The sequence below is a fragment of the Ochlerotatus camptorhynchus genome, unplaced genomic scaffold (assembly GCF_037179485.1).
Source record: "Ochlerotatus camptorhynchus isolate MF236.1 unplaced genomic scaffold, CSIRO-AGI_Acam_v1.1 ptg001060l, whole genome shotgun sequence".
In the NCBI taxonomy this organism is placed as follows: Eukaryota; Metazoa; Arthropoda; class Insecta; order Diptera; family Culicidae; genus Ochlerotatus; species Ochlerotatus camptorhynchus.
The window spans coordinates 9,049-24,603 of NW_027041472.1; the positions used below are offsets into that span (position 1 = coordinate 9,049).

The following is a 15,555-nucleotide window of genomic DNA, read 5'->3' on the forward strand; positions in this document are numbered from 1 at the left end:
CATTTTGTTAACCGACTTTGCCGAAGTAACAATCATGTACCCATCATTTTAAACTGTACATTGGACAATGTTTGATGAATGATTATCTTAAATAAATGAAAGTAAATTTGGATGAATGTTTTTGTATCACATACAATGATAGAAGCGCAATACTTTGTATCGCTTAACTCGATTTGTTTACATTTGTTACATTGGTCTATTTGAAAAGTGACGCGAGAAATCTTCTCTTCTAGCAAAGATTGACAGTTTCTTATGAGAATTTTCAGTGGAGTGAAAGGATAGTACGAAGTCCGCCATGTTTCACGCACAGTCTGACGTTTGATTATGGATTTTACTATTGGAGTAAAGAGCTACAGAGTCGCCGTCAACGTCAATGGCTCTACCTCTCACTGCGTGACAAAACCTTCTGTCAGCGATAGTCGGTTAATAGAGATTGCTGACGTTTATCGTACGGGCACTATTATTTTGAACGGTTCCTCAGTGAAGTTTTCATTTATACTTTATTTCACCGCCATGTCCTAATCTAAAGATCAATAACTATTTTCAGATCCTAATCATCAATACTACGGCGGTTATCCCCAGCAACCAGGATACAATCAAGGCGGTTTTCCACAACAGCCAGGCTATAATCAAGGTGGTTATCCATCTCAGCCGTACCCACCACAACAGGGTTATCCCGGTTATCCACCTCAGCCGGGCTACCCCCCTCAACCGGGTTATCCCCCTCAGCCAGGTATGGTGTTTGTATATTCAGAACTGTGTATGGAAAGTTGAACAATCTGATTTTTATGTGTGTAGGTATCGCGCCACAACCTATGTTTCAACCCTCATACCCTCCGCAAGATCAAGGATATATAGGACAACCAGCAATGGCCCCGGGTGGAAATTATGAACACTATGATCCCGAAGATCAAAGTGCTAAAGGCTTTGACTTTACTGATCAATCAATTAGAAGGGGATTTATTCGTAAAGTGTATTCCATTCTGACGGTAAGTATTACGAAATTCCCATCAAACTGTACTCTCAATCATTCAGGCAGAATGATGAGGCAGATGGCAGTTCATATTCATATGAAAATGATTCATTGAAGCTGAATGTTTTGCGCACTGACTTAAAGTGTGAAAAAGTGCGAGCTTCAGTCTAATGTCATAATGTGTTCGATGCACTTATTCCTTATCAGGAAATGATTAATTGATCGATATTTTGACTGTTAGTTCACAGCAAAAAAAAGCAATTTTACGTGACAGGTAAACCAAAGCCATTTTAAAATTACATCGCTTCAATTTAATTTTCCATTAAAAGAGCATGATAAAACTCATAAAATTACATAAATTATTCTCCACGCGATGTAAAAACTTATCGAAGAACATCGAATTTTAAATGTATTTTTTTAAATTTACATACTCGTGTAAATTTAAATCAACAATTAGAAAGCTAATATGGCGGACGGACCGATTATTCGATCAGTTTTTTTTTCTCCACCGCGTACAGCTCGAGTCGGAAAAAGTGTAAAGATGATGATGATGATGATGGTCCCCCAGACAACCAGAAGTCGTATAGCAATGTACGTAAAGTATCGTAAATAACTACAGTTTCAGTCAACATCGCATATAAGTATGACATACATCGCATTATGTTTAAGTTAAATCGTATAGAATGCAAATTTCCGACTTATTTACGACGAATCTTTTTTTCATCGTACTATATCACAAATTAAATCGGATTACATCGTAAGGTTTTTCAAATTGAATTTGTTATTACAGATTGAATCGTATATAATGTCAAATCAACTCGTTTAAAAAGAAATTAAAATTTGCACGTATATGGCCTCCACTTTTGTAGGTATAGGGCCTATTTTTGCATTCTATACGATTTGTTTGTTTGTATATATGTTTGTATATCACGAAAACAACTTTAAATATACGTACATTCTGGTTGTCTGGGCCCACCTCTTACCCCTACAAAGGTTTGAGCTGGACGATTTATCTTTAAGATAATTAAATATGACAATTTAACCAGACTTGCAAACAAAATAGAACTGGTTACAGCTACAGATATAAATTCCCTGTAGAGTTTACAGTTGCTTCACAGCGATATAAATGTTGAAAAGCTCAGGCGTCCACCTCTTAGTTCGCCTTTTTGTCTACCTAAAATATTCATAAGTATTACAAGCAATCAAGAGTTAATGAACAATCAACAAAGCATCCTATTACACTAGCAACCCGGCAATCTGATGCTATCATAATTTTCAGCAATGTCAGAAATGCTCACGAACCCCCAATATTTGCCAGAAAACTTACTACTAATTCAAGGTATCTTCCAAATGAGCTTCAAAATTGCATTTATTTATCAAATTTTAAATTCAGTCCTCTATATCCGTAATACGCGCGCGAGGCTCAAACCTTTGTAGACTACCGTGCGGGACCGAAATCCGTACACCTAAGCACGAAAGAATCATTAATGGTCAATACTAAATAATACTATCACATTATGCTCTGTATCACATCTTTTCCCCATACATTTATCTTTATTTTACCATTATTTGCAAACACCAGGTCTTAAAATTACCTTTAATTATAAGAAAAAGTATTTAAATTGCACATCTCTTGAATCAAAATCCGTACAGCGTTCTACGATTGAATCAAAATCCGTACAATTTTGAATCGAAATCCGTACACTGTGTTGAGGATGAATCAAAATCCGTACATGCATGTAAATCGATCTAAATCAATGAAAAAAAACATGTTACTGTCTTGAATAAAGTATTTATTTAGAAGTTGCTTGACTAGGAGTCCAAAACAGATATACTCGTTTAAATACACTAGTTTACAGCATATTTGAACGTTGTACGCTGATGGTTTTTTTCTCATGTAAAATCGTGCGCTGAATCCAAAAATGTAGTCCAAAAAATCTCAGTAGGATAGATTTCGAGATATAGCTAAAAAATTAAATATCACTTTAAAAAAAAAACCTGTTTACTAAAACCACAAATACCTCCGGCTGTAATGAAGTAATAATTAATATTTTAACGCCGAATTAAACGTGATAAAATTTGATTTCGATCATTACAACTTTTTTTCCGTGAGAGTAATGGTAGAACCACAATAAACATTTTTATTTACATTGCTTAAAAAATTAGCAGAAATTCATTTTTTCTAAGGAAAACTTAAAAAAAAACTATTAAATAATAACAATACCACTAATCTCACTGACAATTGATGTTTAATTGATCGAACGAAAAATCTCTTACCTCTAATTTAGCGTTAAAATAATTGATATTTATATTGTTGGATTCAGCGTACGATTTTACATAAGAATCATTCGTCAAAGGTTCAAGTTAATTTTTTTAACTAGTAATATCAGCGTTAGATTAATTGATGCTCCAATCGATTCAAAGGAAAGGTTACTGATTTCTTTTTATTTAAGAAGGTGACTGCTATGGATTTTTATGCTAACTAATATCATGCTTAAGGATTCATTTCCTCCAAATTTTATTCTATACCAGTGCTTTGGGTTAAATATTATTACTAGAGTTTACCTCCGATCACAACTTCGAGGTCTTTGAAATTTGACATGTGATAACGTGCAAGATGCGCCATACTTTGGAACTTGGGGGGCACTCCAGATCAACGCTACAAAACATTATTAACCGGGACTAAACTGGGCGGTGTAGCTTGGACAATGTTGTCGAATCAATAATAGCAAACTGAATAGAAGACTGCCGAAACATCTTTAATACACCGATAATGGAAACGCTCCACCAACCCACTGGCATCAAGCGATAGAATAAGCGGTTCCTAAGATGGTAGCCCTATAATGGCGGATAAGTGAAAAAAATTCATCTAATGTAATTCGGTGAAAACCTTCAAATCTACAACTACTATTAGCTGGCTGTTTTATTTCGTCAGGTTCATCGACCAATTCAATGGATTGATTAATTAATGAATCACTTTCGACAAAATAATCATTAAACTTTGATGCAATTACTTGTTCTGACTGTTCTAATGTGCCATTAAATGTTATGGACCGCGGTTTGCAATTACTAGGTTTTAATAAAGATTTCAAAATTTTCCATTTTCTTTGCTATTCATGCTGATCAATCTTCCTTTGAACATATTCACAACGAGTTTTCTTTATCGATTGTGAATACTTATTACGCGCGATTGTGTACCTATTCCAATGATTGTCATTATTTGATCTACAAAACTGTTTGTACCATTTGCCCCTTTTCAGTTTAGGACGCAAAAGATCCAAATTGTACCAGCTGTTCGAGTTTTTCAAAGAAACAAGCTTTTGCTCAACTAGTTGATTGGTACACGTTTTCAAAGCGTTATTAAGAACAGCTGTAGATTCATCTAAGTTACCGGCCGCAAATGGAAAATCCACGCTCCTCTCAACAAGATTCGAAACAGCTTGCTTCGAATATTTCCTCCAGCACTTCAATTTTACAAAATTATCGTTATCATTAACATGGTCTAAGACATTAATCACTAAGGTCTCATGATCGGTTATTCATGAATTCGAATTATGGCTATTCAAATGATTCGAATTATGGCTATCACGCCAGTTAATATTAAAATCACCAGCCAATATATTTAATTTACTAGAATAGAATCAAGGAATGTCTTAAAATGTCGAGCCAGTTCTCTAAAACTTAAACACCATAATTACCCATCTTCATGCCACGTACAACTGTAATGCCCAAGAACCAGTTGCCATCAATAACATTTTGGTACGAAGGTTGAATTGAACTGATTCTTTGACATAAATAGCAACACCGCCAGTGTGTCTAAAACGTGACAAACAAGCAGCAACAATATATCCCGGAATACTATACTGATCAAAATCTTCAGTTTTTACAATATGATTTTCAGATAATAAAACTAAAAGAGGACGTTTTTCCTCAACAATCTCACGTAATGCTACGTAGTTTGTTGACTACCCCGCAATATTCAAATACAAAAAAATCGAATTGATCCACATTCCTGGACTTTGTCAGCTGCTTTTCTTCTGATCAAAACATCTTTTAAAGAGCAAACATTCCGAGCTAAATGAGGCATGGTTGACGTCCAAGTTCATTTTACGTTCTTTATTTATTTTCAAACAATTAATACATTTCAATACAGTTGACGTACACTCCGACGTTTTGTGTTGTTGGCTGCTAAAGCCTCCTTAATAAAGCTAAATAATAATAATTGTTGGCTGCACCTAGAGCATCTCTCACATTTTTTGCAATCCATGCTTTTGTGCCCAAATTCTCCACATTTGAAGCATCTTACAAGGTGTCCATCCAACCGGGAAATCCGGGAAAAACCGGGAATTCGGATAAGCCGGGGAAAAACTGGGAAAAATGCGGGAAAACCCAAATCGCACCGGGAAAGATAATGTATACTCATCCTAAGTAACATTTTTGGTTTTATCGTAGTCGTTTAGGCCATAATTTTATTGGTCAGAGTTTTTCATCAGAATTGAAAGGCCGACTTTAGTTCACGAACGATAAAAAGAAACTTAAGAAACGATGTTAACACTTCGAATGTTCGACCACGAATGAAAATGGCACCTACAGCACCTTTTTGCTTCCCCTTCTCACAGTGTTGCCACCAACCAAGATGAATGAGTAAGGTGGCACGGCAGTTATACTCATAACACTCCTCCTCAACGTATAGTGCCACCATTCGATGACAGTCCCAGCATTCCTGAGAACTTCCGTTGTTTCGTAGTCCCCAGGGGCTTGGTAAGCACGTCAGCCACCATGTGCTCAGTTGGACAGTACTCTAAATTCAAGAGACCCTGCTCACATAGCTGCTTGACAAAATTCTCTTGTCTCAATGTGTTTTGATCGACGAGTGGTCCTTTCGGAATTCACGAAACTTATACAGCTCTGATTGTCTTCCATCATCGTCACAGGACTATCATCTCGCTCGCCTATCTCTTTCACCAATCCTCGAAGCCAAACAAGTTCTTGCGTAGCTTCGCTCAGAGCCACATACTCTGACTCCATAGACGACAAAGTATCACAGGCCTGTTTACGGCTGGCCCATGAAACAGCCCCATTGGCATAGCATAAAACGTATCCAGTCGTTGATTTCCTCGTACTAGCGTCAGTATAGTCGATCAGACCACCACCAGATCCGTTGTACACCAACCTCCAATGTTTAGTCGCTTTCAAATAGCGAACTACTCGCTTCGCTGCTACCCAGCATGCCTCCGTAGGAGCGCTCACTTTACGGTCAAGAATCGCCGTACTAACAGCAATATCCGGCCAAGCACACACAACAATATACAGAAGGCCGCCACCCAAACTTCTGAACTTCGTTTCGTCAGCGAAAGAGGCACTCGTATCTTCCACTTTCAAAAACCCTTCATCCATTGGCGTCTTAGTAACCTTTGCATCTCTCAATCCAAACTTGTCAATAAGTTTATCGATGTAGCCTTCGAGGCTCACACTATAGTCACCCTTCTCTCGCTTAACCTCCAGTCCCAGGAAGTAGCTCAAGTCTCCGAGATCTGTGATCTCAAAATGTCTCTTCAACGATTGGTACACTGAGTCAATCTTCTTTTCATCTTCACATCCAACCATTATATCGTCAACATACACTAACAGGAATACCCTCTTCCCATCTTCGATCTTCATGTATAAGCACTGATCAGAACTACTCTGCTGAAAACCCATGTCCACAAGAACACCGTGTAATTTTTGGTTCCAGTAACGTGCGGACTGTTTGAGTCCATATATGCTTCTTTTCAAACGGCAAACCAAGTGCTCCTTGCCTTTCTCCTCGTATCCAGTAGGCCGTTCTGATGTCAAAATGCTTAAGTGTCATTTTTTTTTCGAAGCTAGAGCAAGCATCATGCGAAGAGTCGTATGGCTCGTGACGGGAGCGAAAACTTCATCGTAATCCTCGCCGAACCGCTGCGAATAGCCTTGAGCCACCAGACGCGCCTTGTGTTTGGTCACCTCCCCAGTTGCGTTCCGCTTCAATTTGAAGACCCAGCGGCAACCTACCACCTTCCGTCCTGCAGGTAACTCTATCAGCTCCCAAGTGCCATTCTCCGCATGTGATTTCAACTCGTTCACCATTGCTGCTCTCCATTCTGCGTTTTCCTTATAGGTTAATGCTTCCTTCAGATTCCTTGGTTCTGTACAGTACTCGTTGCATAGGCCTCTTCAATCAACCGGACTGGCGCGATGTTCGGACGACCGGATCTGCGTGCGATTTCATCCATAGGAAAACCTCGGAACGATGGTTCCTCATCTGTAGCGCTGTCGTACTGCGTTGCATCAAGATCGGTATCATTTATTTCGCCAACACTTTCCTCGGCATCATTTGTACCGGCCGCCAGATTCTCGAGCGGTGAAGTAGGTTCGAGTGACACTACCACTACTCCTCCTGACGTCGAAGGCTCCTGTTTGGCAACCTCAACATCGCACTGTTCCAAAAACTTCGCATCCCTGCTAATGGTGATTCCTTTCGTTTCCAGATTCACGAACCGATAGGCCTTCTGCCCCTCCGCGTAACCAACGAACACCAATTTCTCCGCTTTTTTATCCAGCTTCCGGCGCTTCTCCTTCGGAACATGTACGAAGGCTTCCGATCCGAATACTCGAAAATATCCGTACGCAGGCTGCCTCCCGTACCACAGCTCGTAAGGCGTAGACTCTACCGAAGACGAAGGCAAGCGATTCTGCAGGTAGCTGGCAGTCGAAATCGCCTCGCCCCAAAACAGCTTCTCCATCTTCGAATACGCCAACATGCACCGCATCATGTCAACGAGGTACCGGTTTTTGCGTTCGGCCACCCCATTCTGTTGAGGCGAATACGGAGCCGTCCGTTGATGCACTATTCCATGATCAGCAAAATACTTCTGCAGAGACTTACTGCCATACTCTCCGCCACCATCCGATCTGATGACTTTCGGATAGTGCCCAAACTGGTTGCGTGCCAAAGCACAATACTCGCGAATTTTCTCCTCGGCCTCCGACTTCTTATGCAACAGGTAGATAACCGTATAACGACTATAGTCATCCACCATTGTCATGAAGAATCGACTACCGCGCGCTGTTGGCACCCCCATGGGTCCTCCCAAGTCCGTGTGCACCAAACCACCAACGACTGAAGCTCTCGAAGATGAAACTTTCGGAAATGATTCACGGCTCAACTTGCCCTCACAGCAGGATTCGCAAACAGACAGACACTTCTAAACCGTGTCCCAAATCATTCCGCACAATATTCATTACCGCCTCCATGTCACGGTGCTCAAGCCGACGATGCCACAGGTGTAAACAGGAAACTCCATGATTCGAATACGCTAACTTGGCTTGCTCCGGAAACCGCTGCAGGTGATATAGGCCACCCTTACGTTGACCCACTAACAGCACATTTCCGGCTTTCAGGACTTTACACCCAGTCTTATCGAACGAAACTTGAAACCCCAAATCAGTAATTTTACTCACCGAAAGTAGGTTTGTTGCGAGCGACGGCACATGGTACACGTTGTCCAGCGAAACGTTCATCCGAGCACCATTTCCGTTCACGGACACAAGCTTGCTACTTCCTGCACCAGTCGATTTGATGCATTGGCCGTCAGCCAACGAAATTGCTGATTGCTTCGATTTGTCCAGCTTCTCCAGGTAATGCGTCGTTTGTCATATGAGAAGTGGCACCAGTGTGGTCTAAGTACCACAACCCGGCTTCTTCAGCTCTCCCAACGAACAAACACTGATCCACACTATCTTCTGCTTCAACGGCCACGGCCTTTTCACAAGCTGCTTTTTTCTTCCTGTCAGCCACCAACTTCCGGCAGTCTCGCCGAAAATGGCCATTCTTACTACAATAATGGCACAGTTTCTTCTTGTCATTTTTCTTTTCACTTTCAAATCTACTATTCTCACTACCTCCACTCGATACCAGTGCTTTTTCTTCTTCTACACCTTCCTGCGCTCGACGTCGGCCTTCATCCAACAGCTTCTTTTTGATGAAGTCGACCGTGAGGTCTGCATCTGGTCGACTCTCCAACGCCACGATCAAGCCATCGTATGATTTCGGCAGGCTCGACAGCATCAAGGGTACGAACAACGGATTTTTCATTTCTTCACCAAGTGCGATCAGTCGAAGCCGCAATGACGTGAGCTCCTACAGGTGCTCTCCCATATTGCCATCCTCCGACATCCGGGTAGCAAACATCTGGCGCATGACGTGGATTTTACTCGAAAGAGATGACCGCTCGTGGTATCCCTTAAGAGCGTCCCACATTTCCTTCGACGTAGTGGTCTGCATCACGTGAATTAGCTGGCTCTCTTCCAGTGCCAGACCGATCAGCGCCCTCGCCTTCTCGTCGTTTGCGAGCCACGCAGCATCAGGTTCCGCAGGTTTCGGCTCCGACACAACTTTCAGCACTCTTTCACGGGACATTAGAAGCTGCATTTTGAACTTCCAGATTGTGTAGTTCTGGTCGCTCAGCTTCTCAATCGAGATGTGTTGACCTTCAAGAATCATTTAAACTCTTATAAAATTGGCAATTTTACATGGAATCAATAATTTTTTTAATATACACAATTATATTCATTTGTTTACACTTCTGTTTACAATTTTCATATTATGCTTTCACTGTGGTAAAGTATCGAAATTCCTCAAAATTACAAAACAAATCTATTCTTTTCTTTCACTTGTTTGAGCATGTGGAGCAACCAAGATAGCTTACAGAGTATTTTTTTAGAATTTCTTTTGGTTGTCATTGGATGAACATTTTTTGAATTATTTTGCTACAGTTTTCCGAGTAAAGTAGTGTTAATATAAAGCCTAACCGAGACATATCTTGTCACGAAGCTACTTGAAGATAGAGAAGCAAATTCATGCCAATTAAAAAAATTTCCGATCTCAAACTCCTTGCATACCCGATCATGCTTGACATGCAAATGTTCGTCACCGTACACAATCAAAGAACTTAAAAAAATCATGAGATGATTGGTCCAGAGATAAATTAAAAATAATTTTTGCACTTTGTGCTAATCAGGTCCACCAGATTAGTCAGGATATCGTAGAATAGGGTTAACTACCCCATTTCCGGCCAATTAAACACAACCCGTCCTTAGCTTTCTTAATCTAGCGCAGTTCAGCACCAAACGGAATGTTATTATTACTGATGGCTTCCAAATCTATTTACCTTTCCGTAAGATTTGATGAAGATAAACCAATCGTTGAGATATTGTCTAACACTGCTTCTTGACGCCAAATTCGGCCTACGGATTCTAAACTCGGCCTAACGCATTGCAACGCCATTGAAACGCCAATTAACTTACTTCGGCCTATCGGATGAAGATAAAAATTGATTCAGTCGGAGCGCTTCTTTTGTTTTTAAGAATAATGAGTGCAAACCTTCATATCACGCGTTCTCATTGACTTCGTTCGGTAGCTTATTAACTGAAGTATCGTACCAAACGCATAATTGACTTGTTAACTCTGAAATCATGGATTTATTTGAAGTTTTCTGCTCGATAGGCCCAAAATTGACGATTAGGCCGAAGTAGTTCTCTACCCTACCTTGATTAGCCTGTAAAATATAAAGATCTGAATCCATAACTCTCACGCTGAAGTCAATGTACTTGATTATTTTAGAGATAAATCATCCAGCTCAAACCTAGGGGCAATCATCATTATTATGAACATAAAAGTACGTTTAGACTACAGAGTTATAACATGTTATAACGGTTGTCAAATAATTGCAACACAGAAACCACCATCAAGATAGCGCTATAACATGTTATAACTCTGTAGTCTGTACGTACTATAAATCTAACCGGGATAAGTCACGAATGATCAATGAGTGTTAAAGTTACTATTATATATATTATAATATATAAAAATATAATATTTAATAATACAATATATAATAATATGATATATATAATAATATAATATATAATAATAAAATAGGGGAATTTACGTATTCTCGTCAATCTAAGCAGTGTTCACACTTCTATTAGCATTTTCTCAGCGTCACGCACATATACGACGTGTCTGTTGGTTTACATTCATCTGCTGCTTGCTTCTCTATCCATTTTAATCGACAGAATTCTTCAAAACTGTTTGAAAACGTTTTTACAACGCTCCAAACTTCTCAGGTGAGTGTGACTATTGTCGGCAGCCTCATTTTCTTCGGCAACCTTCCCATTAGAACTGCGTGTTAACCAGCTGTTCTATTATCGGCAACTTGAAATCAACCCCATTTTAGAGTACGTATGCTTCATTTGAAGAAAAATCTGCCATAACAGGACTGTTCAGACGTACACATACAATCAGATTGAAGCTGAAAGACTAAAGAATCGTTTGGATGCATTCAGGGAAGTGTGTTGATGGGAAAACATAGTGAAATTAACGTTTAAATTTTGGTTGCCGAAAACAGTCAATGGGTGCCGAAGCCGACATTTACCCTATATAAATTAATAAAAAAAAATAAAGATCTGACCTCCAGGAATTTTGAAAAACCTAATATTCCAAACCACACAAGCAACATTTCCGATTTCAATGTGGTCTTAAAGTCAATTCTAAACCCATAAGGCCTCTTCAAAACCATGATAAAAACAAAATTGTTACCTGGGCAATTATATTATGTGGCTTCCCTAAGGTTTACCCATTCTATCATCGAATTGATAAGTCGAATAATCGTAGGTAACCTTAAATTATATTTTGAACTGAGACTCAAAATACTCAAAAGTGAAAATCGAACTTATGTTAATACCTGTACAATATCTCCAATACAATTTAAATATTTTGGTAACACATCTTTGTATCCCACAAAATGTTTTGGGTTTAAAGAACTTCAAGATCTAAACTCCTAGAAGATTTTAAGAATTTTCAATACTGCGTATTGATTTATGCTTTTTTCAACATACCAGTTCCCCTCACATGGCCGTTTCCGTCCTACTTTTTGCAGAGCATGCACCTCGGTTCCTTTGTACAGTCTTTTGCAACGTGTCCCTTCTCTTCGCATTTCCTGCAAAGATCAGATCTGTCAGGACCTTTGCAGTTTTTCGCCTGGTGACTGAAGCGCATGCATTTGTAGCATTGCTCCATTTTCTTAGACACCCGAGGAATAGCTTTCAACGGGCACACTGACGACCCAACCGGCCTATCTTCAGCAGCTCGTTAGCTGCGTCCGAAGAAAGTCGTATCGACGCCGTCTGCGTGCCACCATACGCCTTCCTCAACTGAATCGCCATCTGTACGTCTCCCAGATTGCATTGCACCTTCAGCGCACTTTTCAACTAGTCTTCCGTTGTGATCTCTTCCAGATCCCTGCACTCGACCACTGACTCCTGGGATAAGGCTCTTACGTTCGCCGTCCCGCCAAGAGATTTTTCGACGAGCTCCTTAAAAGCTGCGCTCTTAACCGTAGGATCCCTTTTCAGCTCAAATAGCATCTCGCCTTTCTGGTTTCGCCTGGTTTTCATGACATTCTAGAACTACGTAGGACGTTTTGTCCGAGGACGATCTTCCTCCTGACCTCCGTCATTTTGGTTCTCCCAAGCTGCAGTTCTTGAGATTTGCTACTGCTGGATATCGGTGTAAATATCTGGCTTAGCCCAACGCCTGGCTGCTCTCCTTGGAAACTTTGGGGTCCTTGCTGCTCACCTTGCGACTTACTGCTGCTGCAGGAAATTGCAGTGGCCCCCAGGTGAGCCCCCAGGTACGACACTGGTAATCTCTGCAATATCCCGCTCTTTGCGAACACGTTCGCTCCTCCGTTTTCACTGTGTGGCGTCTTGCCGTCGTCCTTCATACGTATATATATTTTTTGTTGGTTTTTTCATTTCCTTCATTTTTATTTTTATCTCCGATTTTCTCCATTATGATGGGCCTCTGGGCCGCTGTCTCCACTCATTGTATGTAGTCTCCAATCGTTATCCCATTTGTAGCCCTGTGTGCGTGTGTGTGTGTGTGTGTGTGTGTGTGTGTGTGTGTGTGTGTGTGTGTGTGTGTGTGTGTGTGTGTGTGTGTGTGTGCGTGCGTGCGTGCGTGCGTGCGTGTGTGTGTGTGTGTGTGTGTGTGTGTGTGTGTGTGTGTGTGTGTGTGCGTGTTTTTTTTTGGCAAGGAGGAAACCTTCAAAAAGGCCATCGTGCCATCGCTTGACGACTGGGCGCACAGTCGCGGTTACACGGTGTGTGGGATTCTTACCGCACTAAAACCTCGTTGGACGCCTTGCCCTTTTCCCCCGGAACCACTTGTCGTATTACTTCGGAGGGGGCCGTGCATTAAGCACCTCACTTTACCTCAGCTAATTGGCGCTTCCAATTCGCTGATCTTCTCTCTAATTTGTGAGCCATTTAGCTCCCAGCGTCACGTTCTACTCGGTTATCCCCGGTGGTGGATTCAGCCTACTCTGACGGAGAGTTCTCCCGGCTTCGGCTTTCCGTCCGCACTTGTGTGAGCACATTTCTACTTTCTAGTTGGTCTTCTCGCCATTTTCGCTGCAGCGCTGACATGATCTGCGTTACTGCTCTGCTGATGGCGTTAAAGGTGCCCTCCTCTCGACACATTTCTTCGACGACATTCTCTGTGCTAACATTCGAAGACCACGTGCTCTGGTGATTCTTCCACATTCCCACACTCCGCACAGAAGGGTGACGTTGTGTGTCCGAATCGATGCAGGTACTTCCTGAAGCAGCCATGACCAGACAGAAATTGCGTCAAGTGGAAATTGACTTCTCCATGCTTCCTGTTCACCCAGGTCGAAAGAGTCGGTATTAGCCTGTGTGTCCATCTACCGTTCTCCGCTGCATCCCACTCCTGCTGCCACTTAGCCATCGACTCCGTTCTCACCATTTTTTGTAATCCTCTGGTTTCTCTCGTCATATAGCACTCGTAGTTCTCTGCCAAGGTGATGCCGATTGGGATCATACCGGCGATAACGCATACTGCCTCCATCGAAATGGTTCTGTACGCACTCACGACTCGCATGGCCATGAGCCGGAACGAACTGCTCAATTTCCTTTGGTTTTGCTTCGTTTTCAGCGCTTCAATCCAGGCTGGACCTCCGTACCTTAGTATCGATGAGGACACACTAGCCAGAAGACGCCTCTTGCTGCTGCTTGGACCAGAATTGTTCGGCATGATTCTGGCTATTGCGTTGATGACCTTCGCCGCCTTCTCGCAAGCATATTCGATGTGGCTATTTAGCCGGTCGTCGATCATCACTCCCAGATACTTTAGCACGCGCTTCGAAACAATGGTGTGTTCTCCAACGGTGATTTCTACCCGTTGCACTGCTTTGCAGTTACTGACCAACATCACTTCTGTTTTGTGGTGGGCTATCTGCAGCTTCGCTCCTTGCATCCAGTTACCAATCGTATCTATCGCCTCGGCCGCCAGCATTTCCACTTCTTCCAGCGTCTCACCGGTTACCGTCAAGACGACATCGTCCCCAAAGCCAACGATCTCAACTCCTTTGGGCAGCTTGAGCGTCAGCACGCCATTGTACATTCCGTTCCACAACGTGGGACCTAGAATGGAGCCTTGTGGAACTCCCGCCGTGATTCTAAGCGATTTCTGCCCCGTCTCTGTCACGTAGACCAGGACCCGGTTCTGGAAGTAACTACTTAGAATCCTGCAGAGGTAGTCTGGAACCCCCATTCTATGGAGCGCCTTGGCGATGGCCTCCCAGCTGGCGCTATTGAATGCAATCTTCACATCAATCGTAATCACGGCGCAGTATCGATTTCCTCTCCGTTTCTGTTTGGAAGCTTTCTCGGCTCTGTCAATCACTGTCCGAATTTCATCCACCGTCGATCTCCCTTTCCGGAATCCAAACTGCCTCTCCGACAATCCGTGTTAACTCTCCGTACATTTCGTCAGCATGTTTAGGATGATCTCCAAGAGCTTTCCGACAGTATCCAGCAAGCATATTGGCCTATACGATGCAGGATCCCCCGCCGGTTTTCCGGGCTTCGGCAACAGCACATTGTACCTTCCACCTATCAGGGAACTGACCCTCGTCCAGACAGTTCTGCAGCACCATCCTGAACATGTTCGGGAACGTCTGGATCGCTGCCTTCAACGCCACGTTGGGAATTCCATCCGGGTCGGGAGCTTTATTCGCTTTCAACCCTTTCGCTGCTGCTATGAGTTTCTCGTTGGAGACTTGTTCAACGTTGTCTTCATCTACGTTGATCTTCATGGTGTAGGTGGCCAGTTCGTTGGGTCATGCTGTGGGAAAAGTCCCTCCACGATGACTTTCAGCTTGTTGGGACACATTTCAACCGGCATCGATGGACCTCTGATCTTCGCCATCGCGACTCGGTTTGCGTTGCCCCAGGGGTTGGCATCGGCGTCGCGGCACAGCTCCTTGAAACTATTTGACTTGCTCAGCTTTATCTTTCGTTTCAGTGCAGCCCTGGCCTCTCGGAACACCACCCTGCGGTCCTCTTTGTCTGCTTCTGTTCTTGCTCTCTGAGCACGCCTTCTGGCTAGAAGACAAGTAGCACGGAGGGTGCTAATTTCCTCGTTCCACCAGTAAGCTGGACGCCACCTGTTCGTTGGCTCCAGTTTTCTCGGCATA

General features: G+C 42.3%; 1 protein-coding gene across 1 annotated transcript in view; it reads left to right on the forward strand.

Annotated features, from left to right (window-relative positions):
* The first annotated feature begins 634 nt into the window (after window positions 1-634).
* The window catches only part of LOC135715968 (protein lifeguard 1-like), a 41,594-nt gene continuing 26,673 nt past the window's right edge, over window positions 635-15,555 (forward strand). Inside the window, exons 1-2 of the mRNA XM_065238885.1 lie at window positions 635-715; window positions 799-989. Coding sequence (XP_065094957.1) covers window positions 816-989 — 174 coding nt within the window. The 5' untranslated portion in view covers window positions 635-715; window positions 799-815. The remainder of the gene's footprint in view (window positions 716-798; window positions 990-15,555) is intronic.